The sequence below is a fragment of the Nipponia nippon genome, unplaced genomic scaffold (assembly GCF_047370975.1).
Source record: "Nipponia nippon isolate SJK-2023a ecotype South Korea unplaced genomic scaffold, ASM4737097v1 scaffold_2, whole genome shotgun sequence".
Lineage (NCBI taxonomy): Eukaryota > Metazoa > Chordata > Aves > Pelecaniformes > Threskiornithidae > Nipponia > Nipponia nippon.
This window is the reverse complement of record NW_028262336.1, coordinates 53,791,779-53,814,429: the sequence shown is the minus strand read 5'-3', so window position 1 is coordinate 53,814,429 and position 22,651 is coordinate 53,791,779. Positions and strand designations below refer to the sequence as shown.

The window sequence follows — 22,651 nt, the reverse complement described above, 5'->3', positions numbered from 1 at the left end:
CATAAATTCCATCAGTGTGTATAGCCTGTTTTATCTGTATTACCTCTACATCTTCTGCCCTAAAAAACAATTTGCATGCAGAAATAATAAATACAGATAAGTAGTAACGTTTTCCCTCTTCCTACCATTGCCAACTGTTTTGAAACTGGAGAGTACTCATTCTTGATTAATTTTCTTCTTTTTTTTTTTTTACATGGTATCGAGAAGATTTTAATGAGAAAAGATACAAGTTCTCAAAACTTGTTAAATCACTGAACCAAGAGCAAATATGATATGATGACAAATTTAACATAAACCTGCACTGACATAATTATAAATATCCAGTCATTTTTATCTAAGGTGAAGGAAGCTGTCAAAAAGAAGGGAACATTTAGCCTAGCACAGTTTCCATAAAATATTGAACAGAATTCAAAATTAATATAATACAGTCAAATTATCCATCAGCAAGAATGTTTTAATAACAAAACTGGCACAAGGATCTATGATTGATCAGTAGATAAATTAAGCAATAAAATATTTCTATGCAATTGGTGATGAAGAAAAGAGTCACTTACCTAAAACCCCCAGCCTGTAATTGAGAGTGACAACAATGACATTTCCATAACTTGCGAGAATGCTGCCATCAATCATGTTGCCAGTACCCTCCATGTAAGATCCACCATGGATGTAGACCATAACGGGTTTCTTGCTGTTCTGATCATGAATGTCTGAAAAAGTTCAAGTAAGGAAAACATAATAAAGTAATAAAAACCAAGGAAATATGGCATTAGCAATTTATAACAGTGCTAAAACTATTCTTAATTATTTCCTATGTTTTCAATGTTATCACCACCACTTTAATCAGCTAGCTTACACAGTTCAGGATCATCCTACAAGCCTAATATTTATAGTTTGAATATCTCTCTTGGTTACTTCAAATATTATTTCCTCTGAAATGTTCTCAGAACACTTGAAATGCCTTCAATGTTATCAGGAATTTAATTTGAATATAAGCGCCTAAAAGCCTAAAGAGAAAAATCAAATTATATTATTATATTATTATAATTAATATAATGCATTATATTATATTATAATTAATTAATATATGTTAATATATAATATTATAATATAATTATAATATATTATATAATATAATATATAATATATAATTATATAATATAATTATAATATAATATATTATATTAATTATAATATAATATATATTATATTATTATCTTTAGAATATTCTGATTCAAGGATATGCCAATTTAGAAATATCTGTACATTTAATAATGAAATTACAATAATGATCCATACTTTCCATTCCTCACTGAGACATAATTGTTGAAATTATATTCCCAATAACTCAGTAAGAGATAATAATCACAAGAGATAATATCACAAAATCAAATTGTTCTGACAGAAGTAAACATAGTAGACTGTTCCTTCTTTCAAATAGCCTAGCAGTTAACAAACAAGGAGAATTCATGTGAATTCATGGCCCAGTTTTTTTGTATGTAAAGCAAGCGATGTCTTTCGTGTTGTACTTTTCCTTGTCATGGTAGCTAAGCCTTAAAGAACAGGCTTGAATTACTGCTCCTTAATGGTATGGCTGATCTTTTGTATACACAGAAAAGCTCTTGACTACTTTCAAACAGTCAAACACTTGGGTCTTTATTTCTAAAAGAAAGTTAAATGAAATTGATAGTAATATTTTCATACTTCGGAGTGAGTTATAAAGATGCACTAATCAATGATTTGGGGTATATTTAGGACTGGATTCATATCTCTTCCTCTAATAACCAAAAAGTTAAGACTCCTGACCCCAGTGATGGTTCAGACTGTGTAAATTAGGAACACATATTCTCTACAGAAACAGTGGGAACAGGATCTAAGCTCCTTTAAAAAGCAGAGGGCAATTCAGTGAGCTGCGGTTAGGTATATACACCTTTTACAAATAATTCAGTGCATCTGCATATGGAATAGGAGCACTTCTTTTAATCATATAGTACAACATACAAGGGAAAGCAGAGTCTCTGACTATTCAATCAGGACTGAAAAAAAAAAAAAAAGCTGTATTCTCTTTTGGGTAGGATAGGCATATATTGAACAGTGGAATAGGGAAGTGGTGGAAGCAAAAGCTGAGATAAATACCCAGAGGCAGGGGACCTCGGTTTGAAAGCCTTCCATAACTCTTCCCGCTCCTCATGATTGTTAGGAAGTACTCTAAGATACCAAAAATGTGACCAGAATGAGGCACCATATATATAATATTTTGTATATGTGGAACTAATTTGAGCATATTTAAAGGTAAAGTATGACTGGTCATATTCCTATGGCCCAGTTTTACTTTACTCATGTGTATTCACTACCCAAAATATCAAAAATTGACAGCTGAGTGCAAGGCTCCAATGTACACCTGTCTAGTTGTCAGAATTTAAGGCTTCTCGTAGAATCCTCCTTCTTTACATAAAAAGATACATACTTTACATGTTGTATTTTATGTGTTGTACTTGAGCAGCAGAACAAAAGGTTTTGTGATAAGATCTTTTTAATTGTTGTGAGTATAAGAGTAATGCAGCTATAAAACGTCTCATATAAAGCAATTAGGTACATTCTAGTGGATGTATTTTTTTTTATTCTCAGCATTTTCAGCAAAGTACATGAGTGTTTCTTCTGTGAAGGCTCAGTTAAGCCCTCAAAAAATGAAAGCAACAATTATTTAACACCATTATTTGTGTTACTGAATTACCTTTCCCTCCTCTCTCCAAACTCTTATGGCATGATTTGTTGTATTTAATCTTTCCCTATTACGTACTTCTACCTCAGAGTTGAATCTTTCACTGCTGAAGTCAATGGGAGGTTTCCTCTTCCCCTTCAGTGGGAACATGATTAGCTTCAACATAAACGAAATGAGGTCCATGCTTTATGTACTTAGATCTAAAGTGGATGCTCTTGTTAATCATTAAACCCTAACGTCTTATAATTTTTTAAGAAGTCTGAATAGTAATGTATTCATAATCTAATATCTATCTTAAGTTTTTAAAGCAGTTCTGGTTTTGCTTGTTACTTTTGCTCTAAAATTAACTACAGAATTTGGTGTAGCAAATGATGATACCATAATTTGAAAAAGTCATATGTTGCACAGAAATAGGAAGGTGATATTCAGAAAATAACAGTATTTTTTGAGTATTCTGCACAGCATTTTTCTGTTATAAGAAATAGTGTAATTCAACAATCAAGGTGGTACAGTAGAGGACAACCAGTGTGAATTTTTATTACAGTATTTTATGTATGGGTAGAGTAGCTACAATAGAGCTGTACTCCCAGAGAAAGAGGAAATAGTGTCCCCACGGCAGTATGCATGGTTTTAAGGGGAACACAGAGGACAAATGTTTCAAAGTTATTTGAACTGATGTCAGATAGAAGAAAACAGGAAAAAAGACATGGATATACCTTGGATTGGCCAAGCTTGAGAGGAATAAGAAACACATTGCTCCAAAAACAGACCAATAAACTACCCAATGTTGTTATCTTCTCAATTAATTTGAAAATATTTTTCTTAATTTGGTGAATATATAAAGTAAAATAAACTGTCAGTATAACTTTAATGAAAAAGAAGGGTGAGAACAGAGGAAGATTTCATGACTTCTTTCTATTTTGGTGCATCCTAAATAGCTTTGCTGTGCCAAGGCAAGAAAAAAGTATTTCCTTGTAAAACTTTTTTGGGGTACTTCACTGTGAACTTTAACATTTCCTTTCAAGGAATCCAATCCAACTCTGAAAGAAGTCAATGAAAATGATTGTCATTGATTTCAGTGGGAATGTGGTCAGAGTCAGAAAGAATGTATCTCAGAGGCTAGCTGATTACAGGAAAAAACAATAAAGCAACATCAACAGCTTCCTTTATTTTTGTGTTCTGAAATAAACCACATCCTGTGAGAAAAAAATAAATAAATAAAAATAGCAAAGACAAATCACAATTTAACTGCATCAATGTACAGCATGTGCACTGAGGAAACAGTGGAAGTGAAAGGAAGGATATATGTGAGTTTTTTCATTAATTTCAAACAGGTGAATTTACAAAATGTGTAGGAGGGAAAAGAGCACATGCATGTTTTTAATTTCCATTTTCTCAACCTAAGAAAGAATAAGGGGGGAAAAGTATGTGATTTCAAATAATATTTATGTTACTCACTTCACACATATTTAGGAATATCCTATACACCTATGTCACAGGGGAACTACAGTCATCTATATGCTAATTTGGATTTTAAAAATAAAAACAATGAAAGGAATTTCTAAAGAAGAAAATAAAGCACGCTGAAGTGTGCTTCTGCAAATAAGGGACTAAAAATAATTTTGAAATAACAGCAATAACAATAACAATAATAATTATTATAATAAAAATTTAAAAGTTTATGTTCATGCATCAGGGTTGAGCTTTGAAAAAACAAAAAATACCTTCATCTTCACCACGATCATTACTGGTTATATCATCTGCGCTTTTCTTTGTGTTGGCTCCTGGGATCATAGTGAGGAGGAGAATAAAGGGAAAAAAGAGAATTCAAAAACAGCAGGTTCTCAAAAATAAAAAAAACACTAGTACAAAAAAAAATGTAACAAAAATGTCAAAATCTGTTACATTTGAAATTGAAAAACAAAAAAGATGCAAACTGCACATAAACATAAAATGTCAAGAAGAACAAATTGAAAATATTTGAAAAAATGTATTGTGTTCTGTGACAATGCAGTTACTTCAGTTAAAAGTGATTTCTGCAAAAACAAAATTAATGTGCTATTAAAAAAGAATAATATAAATCAAAAAAGTATATTAAAAAAAATTACCAAACTATTGTTTCTACATAAGAAATGCAATGTATTTCATTCTGTTCTGTAACCTTGAAGAAATAATGCCTTCAGTCACTATCTTCAATGACTTAACATTTTATTCATCCTCATTAGGATTTATTAAGAATTAACCACAGCCTGAATTTTAGATGGAACCAACGCAAATAAGATTATCATTGGGTCTTACACAACTTGAATGGACCAAGACAAACCATAAAGACCTCCTTAAAATTTAATCTTGCTTCACATATGAGCAAAAAGATATTTAAAACAATAGACTGTAAACAAAGGTGTAACAGAGTTGAGTCGATCCCAGACATGAAATTGGTCCAAAATTAGCTTTGGTTCATATTATACCACATTTCATGTTCTTTAGAAAAACCTAGAAATTAACTGAAAACAGTTACTTACCATGATAAAGAACTTGCACTTACTTATTAGAAGATTTAGTAAAGAATACATTTTAATTTGTATTCAGTATGCTTTCCCAAAATACTTTTGAGGTGCATACATGCACACACACACAAACACACACACACACATACACACTCATGTCCATACTTGCCCTAGCCTGTGCTTACGGTAGCAAGAGGAAATAAACATAGTTTTCCCCACCCCTCTCCTTGGGCAATACTTCTGTTTTCTGACTGAAAAAAAAAAAGACACCAAACTATTCTTGCACCCAACATTTCATTATACTGTGCTTACTCCTGTAGGAAGTAGCCCTCTGTAATGTAAAAGGTTACTTGATAAAGAGTGAAACATGAATAGGAAACTGAATTTCTAATTTAGTTTAGATATGAAATATGGCTACTGAACAAATAAAATGGTCTAAGTCACAACTCTAACCACTTTTTTCCTGAATTCTCTTTATTTGTGTGTTTTTATTGATAAAATTTATTTATTTATTTATTTATTGTGTGTTTTCAAGCCATACGGAAAAAGAACATTATATTAACTTGTTTATACATGAGTTTGTGTGTGAAGTCTGAATATGTCACAGAGACATCATATTTAGTTAAAATAATTATTTTATTACTTTCTTTTATTCTACTATTTAAAATGTCACTATATCCCTCCAAATTCAAGGTTTCAAGTAAATCTCAGTCCATGATTGTAAGACAGAATGCATTTATTTGTTACTAAAGTACTTAAGATTTGTTAATATACATAGTTTTGGGTTCTGCACACTGGTTTGCTTGTCTTCTTGATACATACAATATAGATTTTCTATAGACATTTTCTGGAAACATTCTGTCAAAATGTGAAAAGCAGTGGCTGAGACTCCATCTCCACACAAAGACTGCATCTTCAATGTAGTTGTACGCAAGTTACTGTGTATGTAGTACAGGAGTGCATTCAATTATATGTATTCAGTACATGATGAACTAGGTAAAATATCACTGTCAATGAAATACAGATGTTCTCTAATCTATCAATTTCTTTGAGAAATGTTGGCTACAGTCTCTGAATCTCAGTCACCATCCAAGTTTTGTCCTTTTTTTAAATACTTTTCCATATTAGTTTTAGCTCAATGAAGGTTGAATCTTTTCTCAAGTGCTACGCAAATAAAATTAATTTTGTATTTAGATAAACCAAGTACTCCACCCATAAAGTCCCCTTAAACTATTTTTGATTAATGTAAAAAATTAATGAGAAATAATTATTCATAGAAAATAAATCCACCTAGACACAAGTTTGAGAGCACATAACAGAAGGAATTTTGATCTTAGTTCCCCAAGTGAGATAGTCTTCTAATTGTTTGATAAAAAAAAATCATTGTATGCCAAATATAAACTCAACTACCACATATCATTCCTATGAATTTAAAAATAACAAAATCAATGTGACCACATATACATAGTGTCTGTAGACAAAAACTGTATGTGCAATTATTTAGAATGTAATCCATATTTAAAGTACTTTGAGTGAAAGAAGTAGATATGTCCCAAAATGTTTTAGTTCAGTTACTCTCCTCCCAAAATCATCAATACATATATCAGTAACATATTGCAAGGATTTTCTCTCTAATGTGCTTCCTGAAGTGACTCTGGTTCTGTGTACTTCAGAAAGAACACAAGTGTAATGAGAATTTAGAAAATGTCACCACACCATCACTCTTATGATGAGACACAAAATATCACATAACACAGGTATGTGACATAAACATAAGGTTATCTGCAATATTTGAAACATTCTTTATTTCTTCCTTCATTCTTCACAGCTTGAAGAAATCATGGAGTAACCGATTTTCAGAACAACTTAATATAATTCTAAAATGTATTTAGTTACAATCTGAGTGGGAATACTGTTTCTCTTATGTGTTGTGGAACAATCTTTCATTTGTCTATTGGTAACTGAAATATATTTTTATAACTAAATTCTTAGGTTTGAGGGGTTTTTAAATTCATTTTGAGATCTGATAAAATGATTTACATGAGTTCTCAAACTGGGTTTCTGTGTTCCTACCACATTGGATTTTTTTCTTACTGTGGGTATTAGCCATAGAATCATAGAATCATTTAGGCTGAAAAAGACCTTTAAGATCACTCAGTCCAACCATTAACTTAACACTGCCAAGTCCCACTTAACCATGTCGCTAGATGCCACATCTACATATCTTGTAAATATCTCCAGGGATGGGGACTCAACCACCTCCCTGGGCAGCCTGTTCCAGTGCCTGATTACTCTTTCAGTGAAGAAATTTTTCCTAATATCCAATCTAAACCTCCCCTGAAGCAACTTGAGGCAGTTTCCTCTTGTCCTATTACTTGTTACTTGGGAGAAGAGACCAACACCCACCTCGCTACAACCTCCTTGCAGGTGGCTGCAGAGAGCGATAAGGCCTCCCCTCAGCCTCCTCTTCTCTAGGCTACACAACCCCAGTTCCCTCAGCCACTCCTCATAAGACTTGTGCTCTAGACCCTTCGCCAGCTTCATTGCCCTTCTTTGGACACACTCCAGCACCTCAATGTCTTTCTTGGAGTGAGGGGCCCAAAACTGAACACAGTATTCGAGGTGCGGCCTCACCAGTCCTGAGTACAGGGGGATGATCACTTCTTGCCGGCCACACTATTTCTGATACAAGCCATGTAGGTAATAATGTTGGTATGGAACTGTTTGAGGAGAAGTGTTATTGTTGGAATTATTTCAGTAGTTCCAAAAGCACCTAAGATACTCAGGAGCATTGTTTAGAAAAATTATATTGATCTTCTGAAAATATAAGCTTCCAGAAACATATCATCTCATACAGAGAGGAAAAATTGGAATTTTCCAACCCCGTTGTCTGTTTTTTGTTAAAAATGTTGATTCATTTGTTCTGAAATTTCTACAAGAAGATGGTATTCCCTGTCATAAAAAAAAAAAAACAACCTTGCTGTCACTCTAAGGTTAGCTTAAGATTGCACTTAAAGTCATTAATCTAGGAGACAGAATGGGAATGTGACTTGGAATCTCCCGTGGCTCAGAATTCCCTCCCTGCACCAACTGCTTATCCCACAGACCAGTGCTTCCCTCTGCTCTGGGCCTTCTTTTGGGGGTGTCCAGGGTTGGGGTATTTTTCTTCCTCACATGTATAAAAATCACAGGAGCACCAATCTTAGCCTTGTATTCCCATACACCAAGTGAACATTATCACTGTATTATAGGATTGGCCCTTCTGCAGTCTAAGAAGTGTTTACTTATTCATCCCACATGAAACATAGACAGTAAATCTTAACAGCAATCCTGGAACCAGCAGTAGAGCAGAGAGCAGGGCAGATAGCAGTGGTGATCTAGCATGTTAAAGACTGAATTCCAGGAGTATATCTATTGACCAGCCTAGGGTTTGACTGGAGTTGTTGGTTTGCAAAGTTTGTGTTTCAATTTTCATGCTGATGAAAAGTACCAGAGAAAAATATTTCAAAACATTAATAGGATGGAAAATTATATTCCAAATGGTCAAGGTGAGGAAATGTTTAATTACGTATATTAAATATGCTGTAGGTATTGTAGCTCTACTGAAGATTACATTTGTATAAAAGTTCATGTTTTAGAAAGTTCTAAGAGGCCTTACTGTTAATGACAACTAGAAAAAGATGTGACTTCATAACATATATATTAAATACCAGGTGACCTCTTTTCATTTGTCCTACAATTCCATTCATTGCTGAGTGAAAAAGGCATGGTGTAATTCCTTACTGAACTGTGTCAAGCCTCTTTTATAAAGGACTTGTGCTTGCCAGAAAATGTTTGGGTTTTTCTTAGGATGTAGCATGATAGTACAGATACAGAATAACGTAGGCATATATGAGCCAGTTCCAAACTAGTGCCAGTCAATGTAGCCATAATAAAGCAGAGTTTCATGTGGGCTACTTTTTTTCCTCCCTAAGAAGCTCTATGTGCAATGCAGTTGCAAACTTTAATTCAGTAAGTATCTCTCTTTAAAAGGTTTTAATTCTGAAACACTGACCCATGTGCTGATTAACTTTTAAAAAATACTTGATTTTATTTATCTATGGATGTAAAGTCACCTTGTATTCCCAGATTCATTCTCGATGCCATGCATACATCTATCACAAATGAAGAAGTCACCCCACTGTAAGCACATCCTCTGGCTCACATTTCCTTTGATAATGAATAAAAATCTCATTCAGAAATAGATTTTCTGGGGTTGCAAGTCTTCCCAGATGTATTCACAATTTACACTACATCTTCCTCCATTTAGATAATATATATCATATATATGTAATGAAGTCAGGTCCCATGCATGCAGTTTACCAGTGCTTGCATTTTAGGTATCCATTCTGAATCCTCTAATGGCAGCAAAAAATTATCAACTACTGCTTAAGCTGATGCCATTTCTTTGCATTTTATATGTAATTGCTCCATCTGTCACACAGTATACCTTTTGACCCCATTTAATTTTGGGAAAGCACTCAGTTTTCAGAAATCACACAGCACATTATTAGTTGTATGACCTCCCAGTTTCACATAGAGCATGCTCAACCTTCTGGAAACTTCCAGTTCAAATCAGATTAATACAGGATTTAATAGTCATCCTCTCAGTGATATGTCTTATTTATACAGCCATTTCAATAGATCTCTAAAGCTCTTGGTTTCCCATCCCATGAGAGCTATTATAATTTTACAATCAGCTCAAGTCAATAGTTCATTACAGTCTCGAGGGAGCAACAGGAAAGCAGAACTGTAGTTTCCTTTCCACATTTCTCCCAACACTGGTGGGTTAGCTTTATTTTGAGTTTCACTTAGTGCACAAGCCTTAAGTCATTTCATGTGCAAAAAGAGGGGTCTACCAGTGTGGGAGCTTGGCTGTCGTAATACTGTCCCTTGCTCATGGCTATAGCCAAGGCTCTCTAGCTACCTTTATAGCTGTGCAAGAAGTTCTCATTTGGCAGCTCAAGAAAGATCAAAAGAGGCATTTGGCATTTCAAACAAAAGTGGAGGAAAATGATTATTGAGAATTAAAGCTTGTCAAAGTGTCTTAGAAGTTGACTGCAGATCATCTACATTAGCAGAGATCACAAAGAAAGGCAACATATCTATATACCTGTATTTTTAGAAGCCTGTTGATTTGAATTGGAGAAAGAGAAATATATGCATATTGTCTAGACTTAAATAACCATTATTTCTTAATTATTTACTGAATACTGGCAACATGTGTGTGCATTTGTGTGTGGGTGTACACATATGTGCAAATATATACACATATATGTACATGAAAATGCTCTATATAGTTAATAGTCTTCCAGAAAGAACACAGGTTTATTTTCTGGCACTGCCTTCCCATAATGGTGTTAAAATGAAATTATAATCTGTCAAGACTGTGCATAACTCCAGCAAACAGCCACATTCAATGATTTCAAAGCAGTCCCTAGCCATAAGTTAGATGCCTTCCATCTCTCTCCTAAATAATATGAAGACTTAAATTCTAGGTAGTTTTTAATGTGGAAGCCAATGAAAGCTCAGAATTTTACTTAAATTTGCCTGAATTAGATTTGTTTGGTTTTGTTTTAATTCCTATATTATCACCAAATAGCAGAAGACACACGATTACAATGGCCATTATTCCGATACCATTAACAATAACAACAAAACTATCTGGGTTGCCACTGCTAGCTCTGTATAGCAGCAACATTTAACTAAGGAACATGAAACATAATTGAATTTGTGTTCTTAATGACTCCAGCTGCAACACACACACACACAAAAATCTCTAGAATTCCAGACCACAGTAAATGTGTAGATGCTGCTATGTAGCCAAGAAATATTTCTTTTCAAGAAAAGAGAACTAAATGACAATTTTGTGTCATATTCAAAATTGGATAGACTGTAAGAAAATGGAGCAAAAATCCTTACAGAGTTTTGTGTTCCATGCATATATATAATAAATATATAATATATAATAATATCTATAAATATTTTATATATTTATATATATTTATATTTATATATTTTTATATATAATATATAATAATATCTATAAATATTTTATATATTTATATATATTTATATTTATATATTTTTATATATATACATATAATATAAATATAATACACAGATTCCAGGGTAGGGAAAATCTACAAACTATCTGTATAGATGATATGTGACCCTGATCACTAGTTAGGACCAAAAAGACCTTACAAAAAATAACTACAACAGTTATCACTTAGGAGCTATGTTGTTACATGAAGTTTTGGCCTGTCCACATTCTGATTATACTATTCTGCACTCAGCAGCTAAATGCTATTGGCTCTTACTCCAAGTAAGATGCAAAAGATAAAACCTTAACTTATGTAACTTTGAGCAAATGGGGTATCTCTTCATTTTTGTCGAACTTCTCAAAGCTTCCTATATATTTCATTTTAGGAAAGTGAGCCATTCATTTTAAGAAGATTGGTAAATATAGATCTATGATAAAAATAAACACTGGCATTTACAGTGGACACTTGTCATAGTTACTAAAAGAAACACACCTAAAAGCTATTTCTTATTCTGTAAATATTTTTATTTATTTAGATTGTATTTATTCATCCTGGAAAAAAATTATAAAAGTAATAAGTTTTATCTTTCATCCTGTGTTAATCCATTTTGGTACATTTTTTTTTACCAAAAAAAAAATCGCTCTGAATAAAAATTACTGAGAATAATTTTTAAAACTATTCAATTAAGGTTTAACAGATTGCTTTTATTGATAATTATTAATAGGTAAATCATTATTATTTTAGAAGATTAATAGCCAATATAAAAATGAGGTAGCTACATAAATTCAGTAATATTTTTAATAAGGATTTTTGTTACACAAGTTACAACACATCTAGAACTTAAAGTCTTCTAAATACAGTACATTGCTTGACATAACCATCTATAATGGCTCAAAAGAAAGAAGGCATTGTGCAGTCTATCCTTTCAGTGACCTCTAACAGATAAGGGGAGTGTTTCTTGCACTTCCAGTGTAACTGAATCTGCTCTATTTGATGGAGGACTGGACTGAGCCTGCAATGCTTACTGATTGAATAATGAAAGACTCATTAAAAAGCATAAATCTACCATATAGTTATTTAAATTAATTCAGACAGAAACACATATTTTTCTGTACAAGCATCAGGAGGAACGCTGCCAGTATGAAAGTGTGGCAGTGACCTCAAATAGCTTACATTTCTCTGCTAAATTGGTGCACTTCATGAGGTGTGAATGTAAAAATGCCAGCATGTCTGAGTGCACAATACTGCTATGTAGAAGCACAGCATTTGCTTTCACCCATCTCACCTCCCTCATCAGCAAAGCCATTTTGAAATTTGGAAAAGATACCTACATGATACTTTCTTGAATTACCACATCCAAAATATAAGTTTGTTATACTAAAATGTTTAAAAATACACTCTTGCCCTTTGTGTTACATATGCTGGCTCTATGCTGGCAAAGCTCTTAGGCACATAGTTTTAAGCATATGAGAAGCCCTTTTGACTTCAAAGAAAATACCAGTATTCATAAGCCTCAACACTGTGATGAAGCTGCCTTCAGTCCTGTCTGAGGACTGAGAACATGAGTAAGTCTACAGTAAATACTACAGTAAAGATCCAAGAACATGAAAGCCCCTGTAGGATATATAAATCCCACTGCAAAGTTTGTCCAGAAGTATGTGTAATATACTGAACTGGAAAGTCAGCAGGTGTAAGATATGGGTAGAGTACAATTAGCTGCAGAGGGGCACAAGGTTGTTAGCATGATGGTTATACTACAATTAAGTTCCCAAGAATGTATAGGACTTCTAAATTAGAAGGCACAAATCAACATTTGTTATTAATCAAAATTCCCAAGCCTAAATGTAACTACAGTCTAGGTAATCTAGGTAACTAAACTTTGCAGAAAGAATTCAGTAGTGTTGACCTAACACTACCTATAACTAAAGGGTGAGTACTTTCAAATAAACCTGAGAGGTACGTACCTATGTCCAGTTTAAAATGAATGTGAATGAATGTGTAAAAAAAGTGAATTAACAGCCAGTTTTAATAACTAAAGGTAACTGTTACACCCTCTCTCCAGACAGCTGAACAATGCAAGCACATACTCTGCATTTAACAACTGCTGGTGAAGTCGTTTGTGCAAACTTTCCCTTTGGGCATGTATAGGCACCACTGGAAGCTGTGAGCTGAATAAACAACTCTTAAGAATACCTCTAATTATTTGATGCAGCTATTTTAATTCTTCATTTTGAACACAAGCTCAATTTGCAGTTGCCTTTGGAGAATTCAGGAAATAATTGTGTTTGTTATTTCAGTGGATCCTGTGAGAATGTAATTTTATTCCATTGTAATAGATAATATAATCTTTTGGCACCATATTAATTTCTAATTTTGACGTTTACTCGATCTCTGACATCTTGGGTTTTATTTGGGAATCATGGAAGTATTAGTTACAGGTAAGTAGGAGGTCTGTATAAGATATCCAAAGGAGATAATTGGTTTTTTGGGGCTTTTTGGGGGTTTTTTTTAGCACATAATCCAGTGTTTTTAATTTCTTCCCTACTACATTTCAATGACATCTTCCATCTACATACAACAATGTATTAGTTCCTACTGGAATTAGCAATATGAAACCAACTAAACAATTACACTATCAAACAACTAAAAGGTTAATAAATGAGTTTAAAATTTGTTAAATTTTAATACTTGTTAAAATTTGCCCCTCTACTCTGCTCTGATGAGACCCCACCTGGAGTACTGCATCCAGCTCTGGGGTCCTCAGTACAAGAAGGACATAGACCTGTTGGAGAGGGTCCAGAGGAGGCCACAAAAATGATCAGAGGGATGGAGCACCTCTGCTATGAGGAAAGGCTGAAAGAGCTGGGGTTGTTCAGCCTGGAGAAGAGAAGGCTCCGGGGAGACCTTATTGGGGCCTTTCAGTACTTAAAGGGGGCTTATAAGAAAGATGGGGACAGACTTTTTAGTAGGGCCAGTAGCGATAGGACAAGGGGTAATGGTTTTAAATTAAAACAGGGTAGATTCAGACTAGATATAAGGAAGAAATTTTTTACAATTTTTTACAAGCAACCTGATGTAGTTGTAGATGTCCCTGCCAATTGCAGGGGGGATAGACTAGATGACCTCTAAAGGTCCCTTCCATCCCAAAGCATTTTATGATTCTATGAAAATTAAAAATTAAAAGAAAAGATGGGATAGAATATACTATAGCTATTTCAGGGAAAACCAGATCTAAGGTGGATATGATGAAGAGCTTTATAATCTGAAATATGAATATTTAATTTTTCTAATGCTTCCAAAAATAGTACATGCACAGAAAAGATTTTTCCTAGGATTGAATAGCAGATGCCTAGGAAATGAGATATAAGCTGGAAAGGAATGTTCATTTAAACATTTTATTCATTTTTACTAAGTACTGAAAACGTACATGACTTTGCTAAACAAAAATTAGTGTCCTTGTCCCAAAGAACTTATGCTGTGAGAAGATATCAAGGGAAATACTGACTGCCAGGTCTTCTAAATAAAACACACAGAAACCATACTTTTAAAGAATAAAATCTTCCATTCTACTTTTTCAGTTTTTCCACAGAAGGATAGTTGACGACCACAAGATATTAGGATTGGGCCACTTAGAGAAAGTGCAACTCTATCCAAATATCAGGAGATTGATTTAGAGGCTAACAAGCAAGGAGGTCATGAGCAGACCTCTTCCCAGTCTCACTAAGATCCTGGAAATTAAATGGAGCAGACCTAGACTTGAACAAAAAAAAATCTAGAAACAGGACAGAAATTTCTTTTATGTTCATGTTATCATTTGTGAAGTTTGGCACACAAAGTTAACGCATGCAGCATTAATGAGGGTTAAGCAGGTGTAGGACTTTATGCATAAAGTCATCAGAGGATTTTAATTTTTATGAAACTATACTAGCAACAACTTTAAAAAAATATATTCAGTCCATACTAGTTGGACCTTGAAAACACAATATTTCTGGCAATACTTTTCTGCACTCAACTTGGTAAGATTTTTTGATATTTTCACAGAAAAATACTAGGGAAGAGGGATGAGAAGGGGGAAAGCACAGATGGAAATTGCAGCATTCCATATTATTTACATTCTAACTAACTGCTTCAAAGCATAAGTTCTGAGCGTATTATGAAGCTGTGAGATTTTATCTACAAATGTTAAAGCTGAACAAGGATTGTTTTGATTCATACCTGCTATGTAATTATTAATTACATTAAGCTAGCATCAAAACAGCTGGTCAGAATCATGATTTAAACTTTCAAACTTCGGCACCACAGCACTGATCTCACTAGTATCTGATCCATCTAATCTCCATTACTTGATAATATTGGTTAGTTGGTTTTGATGCATACTATGTTTGTGGATTATATCTGTTCTGGTGGAATAACCTTTTCTCTATCAATCAAAATTAATGAGAATTCATGTCTCATTTTGGTTTCCATTTTGCAATGTTCCAAGCATAATTTAAGCTCAGTATTTTCAATGTTGGGGTTCATGCTTTACTCAAAATTTAGAAAGGAAAAACAGTAGCTTGTAAATTAACATTATGTGACAGAATTAGGAAATCAGAAGCAAATAATAAAAAGTCCTGTATGATATAGTTACTATATGGCATATGCCATTTGGTACCATACAATATTATGTAACAATATAATATCAATATAATATAATATGATTTTACTATTCCACCTGAATAAAGACATGTTAAATTTTGCATTTAAAAGGAGTCATGTATGAACTCTATAGAATAGTATGTGCAATGATACAGCTTATGTATGCAATTACTTCTGAGAAATCAAATTCCAGTCGTCTTTGGCTAAATATAAATAGTTCTCCTGAAAAAGAATAGGTCAAGCTTTTCTTCTTTTGGTTTATTTAAGCAATATTATAGTATGTGTGCTGATGTTACCTGTTGTCATATGTACTTCAGTTCCTACAGGAAAAAAAAATTGAACTTAGTACTGCATTTGTATTCAGCTGTAAAAGAGTTCTGAATGTTTCCTTGTCTCAATCAGTACAACTTACAATTTAAAATACCTATCATCTATTTGAGGAAATTAACTATAATTGGCAGTTTTGCTAAGGAAAATAAGCTACAGAGCTTAAGTGTGTTGAAGGTCACTGACAAAGTGAGTTAGCAAGGTTGTCTGAAGGTAGAACTGACACAGCATCAGTCCAAATTATACCTGCCTGTATGTTGTCGTTACTCTGTCAGTCATATCAGTGCTGAAATACACTTACAGGAACAAAACAGAAATACTGGCACCACAGCCAACTTCCCTACCACTAGCAGCAATAAAATGAAGGTATCAGATTTTAAAAAAAAAGCAAAAAAGATTGCTGTGATCAAATCTCTCAAGGTATTACTTCAGTTTTCTCCTGGCATTGATGAAATCTCTTGTCCAAGCTCAAAGCCTCCTGACAAAGACTATATTGTGTAGCAGTATGAACTTACTCTGTGCCCTTGAACTCTCCCCTGCACTCTAAAGAACACCCAATTTCTGACAACTGTTTTTCACCTGAGTCAAAATTTGAAAGGAATAAAAGCACCAGGAGAAAGGTGATTTTTGTAGTAATTGTTTCTCTGTTGGGAAACTGCCAAACGGCAAATTTTATTAGTTTCTCTGTCTGTGTATGTGGTTGTACATGTGTGTCTGTGTGACATTTGCCATGTTCTCACACTCTTTTTAACCTTCCATGCCTGGATCTTTCAGCAACCCAGGAAAATGCTGAGAATGTCCAATGCATTGTGTTTTCGTTTCAGGCTCCACAGTGGGTAATTTTATACTTCTTACCAACAAACCTTGATAAAACTGGCCACAGAAAGTGGAGGAAGGAAAAGAAAGAAAATTAAATGAGGCAAATCATGCTTGACTAATCCAGTGGCCTGCTACAATGGAATAACTGCATCATTGGATAAGGGAAAAGCTATGGATGTCATCTACCTAGACTTCTGTAAGGTCTTTGGTATGGTTCCCCACAACGTTCTTGCTGCTAAATTGGAGAGATATGATGGACAGACTATTAGATGGATAAGGAACTGGCTGCATGACTGCTATCCAAAGGGTTACAGTCAACAGCTCAATGTCCAAGTGGAAACCAGTAACCAGTGGTGTCCCTCAAGGGTCCGTACTGGAACCAATACTATTTAATATCTTCATTAATGACAAAGGTAGTGGGGTTGAGTGCACCCTCAGCAAGTTTGCAGATGGCACCAAGTTGAGTGGTGCAGCTGACACGCTGGAGAAAAGGGATGCCATCCAGAGGGACCTTGACAGGCTTGAGGAGTGGGCCCATGTGAATCTCATGAAGTTCAACAAGGCCAAGTACAAGGTCCTGCACCTGGGTCAGGGCAATCCCCAGTATCAATACAGACTGGGGAATAAATTGATTGAGAGCAACCCTGCAGAGAAGGACTTGGGGATACTGTGGATGAAAAAATTGGACATGAGATAGCAATACGTGCTTGCAGCCCAGAAAGCCAGATATATCCTGGGCTGCATAAAAAAAAGTGTGGCCAGCATTACTGAGGGGTGTGTTTTTATTTTCCACGTTTTCTAAAATCTATGACACATTAGATTTGGCATATATTTAATAATTTCTGCAACAAAACTATGATGGGACATTCTACAAAATTTGCATCTAGAGTTCAGTGCAAATATCTTTCTATATTTTAGCATTTCAATAAACCTTTGCTGTCACCCACATTTTAACTCTGTTGATATAATTTTCCTAGTGATCAAAGTGCATTGCCCTTCTCTGTTCCATATTGACTTTACCACATTTCATTTTAGTATCTCATTTCACAGGTCTCTAGATGGCTTCCCTCTTCCCTTTATTATGAATTTCTGTTGTAAAAAGCAGCAATTCCAGTAACAACCCCTAATTTGTGATTCAGATTCTTGCCTTTGAAAATAGGTTCCAAATTCATTAATATCAGCAGTATAGTACAAAACAGACCATTAAAATAATTGATAATTTTCCCTCTCTCAAGAGTAGCTCACAGATTTCCACACCAAGAAACTGACATCACCTAACAAGTTATTTTCTTCCAACTCTTTCTTCATTCTTTTACTTGTTATTACAACCTCTAGCATCATCCTTTTCTTCACACTAGTTAGCTTTCCAAAATGATGCTCTTCTTCCTTACAAGACTTTGATCCTTCTTTTCCCTCATTCTTTTATTTCATGGTGTTCTATTTTTTCGGTTAACTTTACCCTAGGGTCATGCTTAACTACCCATAATACATACTCTACTACCCTAGACTATCAAAATTAATTCAACCTCATGTTGCCTTCAGTTATTGCCCATCTTTAGCATTCAGTAATAACTGAATGCTATTTCAGTTTCTCTGATTTCATATTTGTTACTCTTACTTTGTTCTACATTTACTCTCTTTTTCTTATCTACGTACCTAGTTTTATAAGAAGCAACAAGATAATACGCATTTCTCTTAGAGTACCCAAGAATTAAACATACATAAAAGAAAGTTACAACAAGCCATATTTTGATAAACTGAAGTGTCAGAAGAGTAAACGTTAGCACCTACATCCTTAGATGCATTAAGGATAGACCAGTATTATATTCTCAAAAAGGGTTTGAGGATAAAATTATTGATCTTCCAGTGAAATACTTCAGTGTCTAATTAAAATAAGCTACTATATTAGAAGATTAGTAGGAACAGATAATATGCATATTAAAATCAAGAAAAATAATGTTACCATAGCCTAAGGAACAGAGCAATTAAAAGGATCATAAAGCATTCAGATACATTGATAGAAAATAACCCACAGCTGTCTTTAAAGAAAAAGCATCACTCTTTGATGTGCTAGAAATCTTAAGGCCTCTCCATAGAATACTTGATAAAAGAAACTTGTGGATAAAATTTATTCGGGTTTTCAAAAAGTCTTTGATAAACCCTTTTTTGTGGGAAGATGTTGAGAACGTAATTATTCACAGAGAAAGAGGTGAAGTAATGTCATGGATTAAAAACAAGCTACAGAGAGTATGTTAAGTTGTAACCAGAGGTCAATTTTCAATGTAGCAAAAGATTAATGGCGTAGTGAAATATTCTCTATATTAATCTGATGTTGTTTAACATTCTGTTAATGATCTGGAAAAGGGAATGAATTATGATATTGTACAATTTTCCAGTAACAGAAACTACATAAGCCAAGGCCAGAGACAATATGAATATCTTCAAAGATAGTTTATAAAGCTAGATAAATGATGGATAACACTTAAGGTGCTACTTTTGGAACTGAAGTCAAACATACATCTAAATGCCTGTCAAATATGACCTATTCACTCTGCAGTCAATGGAGATAAAGAATGTCTGCCCCAGGTTAACATGAATTGCGAACAAGATGTGGTTTTTCCTCTTTTTTCTCTCTGAATAAAAACTAAGCTTAGCACAGAGATGGAGGTACCTATACAGTAGTATGTTTAAAAACTAATAGTCATGCACAGTGGAAGCAATAACTTGAGCTAGATGATACACAATTGTTAGATTCCAAATTATCCGTAACTTCCAAAGAAAAAGGCTTGGGCATTACTCTAGTCATAGCAATGAGAACCTTAAAAACATAGCCAAATACAACACTCAGAATGTCAAAGCATGCCATAATTCTGAAAATACAGTAATTCTGTACATTAATGTTTAATAACCAGGTATGGCAGGTCTTATCAGGAATGATACATTCATCCCCAGTTTCATTTTAACATAAAACATAGTAAAAATAGAAAGTCTTCCACCAGTATTCTATATTGCTGGAAGACAAAAATGGTTTTGTATGAAAAGAGATCCAATTAGAACCCTTAATTACATCTAGAGAACAGAAAAATAAAAGGGATACCATTATTGTATTTTTCACTTATAGCATGTATGAAGTGAGACTTAACTTTTCTGTGTACACAAGGAGTGTTGAATTCCTCTAAATAATTGAATATATTTAAAAGCTATTAATCTTCAACAGTTCAACAATGGTAGATACTTAAAAAAAGCAATGAAGTCATAACACACAGAAATACCATACATCTATTAGCATTTGTATTAACTTTTAAGCATGTTACACCATATAACTGACACCAACAACTCAACAAAAGACAAAACAGATAGTTATGTCTAATGTTATTGAGATAAGCAGGACTGCTTTATGTTGAAAATTAAGCTTATGGGGCAGAGATCATGAATTGTGTGTTTCACAGCATAGATCAGCCACCAAACTATGTGGGAAGAAAATTCCAGTGAAGTTTAGTTGAGACAGAAGTCTCTTTCACCATCAGGTTTCCTTACTCTGATGCATGAGAGAGCTGCCAGTTTGAGAGAAAAGAATAGGATAAAAATTTTTGGTGTGGTCTCATGCAACACTTTCAACTTCAGTTTTTAATGGTGTCATGGACTAAATTGACTTTTGTAACAACATAGTTATTCAACATGTGACAACAGTGAAATCAAAAGCAGTGCTAGAGTGATATTAGAATCGAAGACAGGACTTGTTACTGTCCCTAGTCCCCACCTGGAATCGTAGAATCATAGAATCAAGTTTCCTGAAAGGTTTTTTTTTTGTTGTTTTGTTTTTATTCCGCCTTTAAAACTTACTATACTATTTGATCATATTCTCTTCTAACATTAACATCATAAAAGAAATACTGTTTTCTTAGGTGATAAAATGTGGGCCTCTGTTCATCTTTAGAAAATTATGCGTGCTTCACAGTTGTCTTAAAATAGACTTTCTCAAAACATAAAAGCCAAGCACACAATTACTCGTACACAAGTACACAAAAGAACTGCATCTTAGCAGGTTAAGGTTAAATCATATTTGCAGTGTATGTGCCTGCTAACTTACTTTCAGAATGGACACAGTAATAAAAGGAATACACGAAGATCTGTCCTGAAAGAAGCAATGGCAATAGGAAGCACAAGGGAAATCACCCTAACATCCACACAGAAGACAGGATGAACTGATTCAGAGCTGCAATGGCATTGTAAAAAATGCATCAAGTTGCAAAAAAAAAAAGAAAAGCTGTGAGCCTGGCACTCCTTCTGACATGCAACTGGCAATGCAAATCAAAAGTATTTCAACTGTGTAGATTTAGCTACAAAATTAGAAAATTGGAATAAATTATTTGTACCCTTCAGATCTGTGAAACATTTTTAAACATAGCATGATTATTTTTTTTTAATTTTCATCAGAAATCTATGATAACTGACAGAGAGCAGCTGTACCTATATGTACATAGAAAAAAATTAACATCTGCCTTTTAAGGACTGAGGCTACATTAGCCATAATTAGAAGGGAGACTATTAGTACAAGTAAGAATAAGAATAAGAATGAGAACAAGAGATGAGCATTCACAGACTGGCAACAGGGATGGGTTAATAATTACTAGATGAAGAATGACAGCACTTCCCTGGGAAGGGGCGGAAGGACACAAGGGAATGCTGATGTTTCTTTAAATCTCCAATGTATCACGACGCTTACATCATGCTGCGTTGGGTTACATCATGTTACGACTAGTGATGTAACCCGTCGCAATGCAATGCACACATCGCATTCAAACAGCACTTTTTCAGCTTGTCCACATGATCACCATGGCCAAGGGAGGTTTGATTGTGTTAATTAAAATTATTTTATTTCTATGGTATTTCTGGTTGTTCATGAATAGAAAATTCCTTGTTTTAAGAAAAAGGAACACAAATAGAACTAAAATGTATTCTAAATATATCAACCAAATGTGCAGAACATGCAGATAGGTTTGGTCTGATGATGATATGAAGTCACCCACATGAATATATTACATAGTAAACTTAGAAGCAAGTAAATCAGGGGAGAAATATCAGGTGCTTCACTCTCACTATAAGCATGTTTCCTCTTTAAGGATAAAATACATCTTTCTGTTCAGTCAGAGTTTATTTTTTTTTTATGAAATGTGTTAAATAGAACTTTAAGGTAGGCTTTTAGGTTAAGCTTTTCCTATATGTCATGGGTGTAATGCTCTTGTACTACCAAACCAGGCTTCGGCTCTAGGTGAAGAAATTATTTCCATGCAGCAGCAGGCTGCTGAAGGTATCAAAACAGGCCCATCGCCAGTGTCTCCAACGCACATGCCGGAGTCTGTAGCAGCTAAACTGTGGTGGATGGTGGAGCTGGTGCCCAGCAGGCTACTCAGATAGCTGGGACAGCAGCAGCAACTGTGATTAGAGCCAAATATTGCACACCAACTGTAATAATTTGCCTAACTGATAAGATTAAAACCAAGCAAGCCTAATCTTTGTCTCACCTTGCACCTTCTTTTCTTTTCTTAGTCTAG

General features: G+C 34.2%; 1 protein-coding gene across 3 annotated transcripts in view; it reads right to left on the bottom strand.

Moving 5' to 3' along the window:
* Nucleotides 1–22,651, bottom strand: part of NLGN4X (neuroligin 4 X-linked) — a 183,767-nt gene that overhangs the window by 78,568 nt on the left and 82,548 nt on the right. For 2 of the 3 annotated variants that reach the window (XM_087758100.1, XM_009466590.2), the window contains 2 exons: nucleotides 4,444–4,503; nucleotides 555–707 (listed from right to left, as the gene is read on the bottom strand). In XM_087758100.1, the coding sequence (XP_087614226.1) occupies nucleotides 555–707; nucleotides 4,444–4,503 (213 nt within the window). The remainder of the gene's footprint in view (nucleotides 1–554; nucleotides 708–4,443; nucleotides 4,504–22,651) is intronic. The other variant, XM_009466592.2, reaches the window with a different exon arrangement.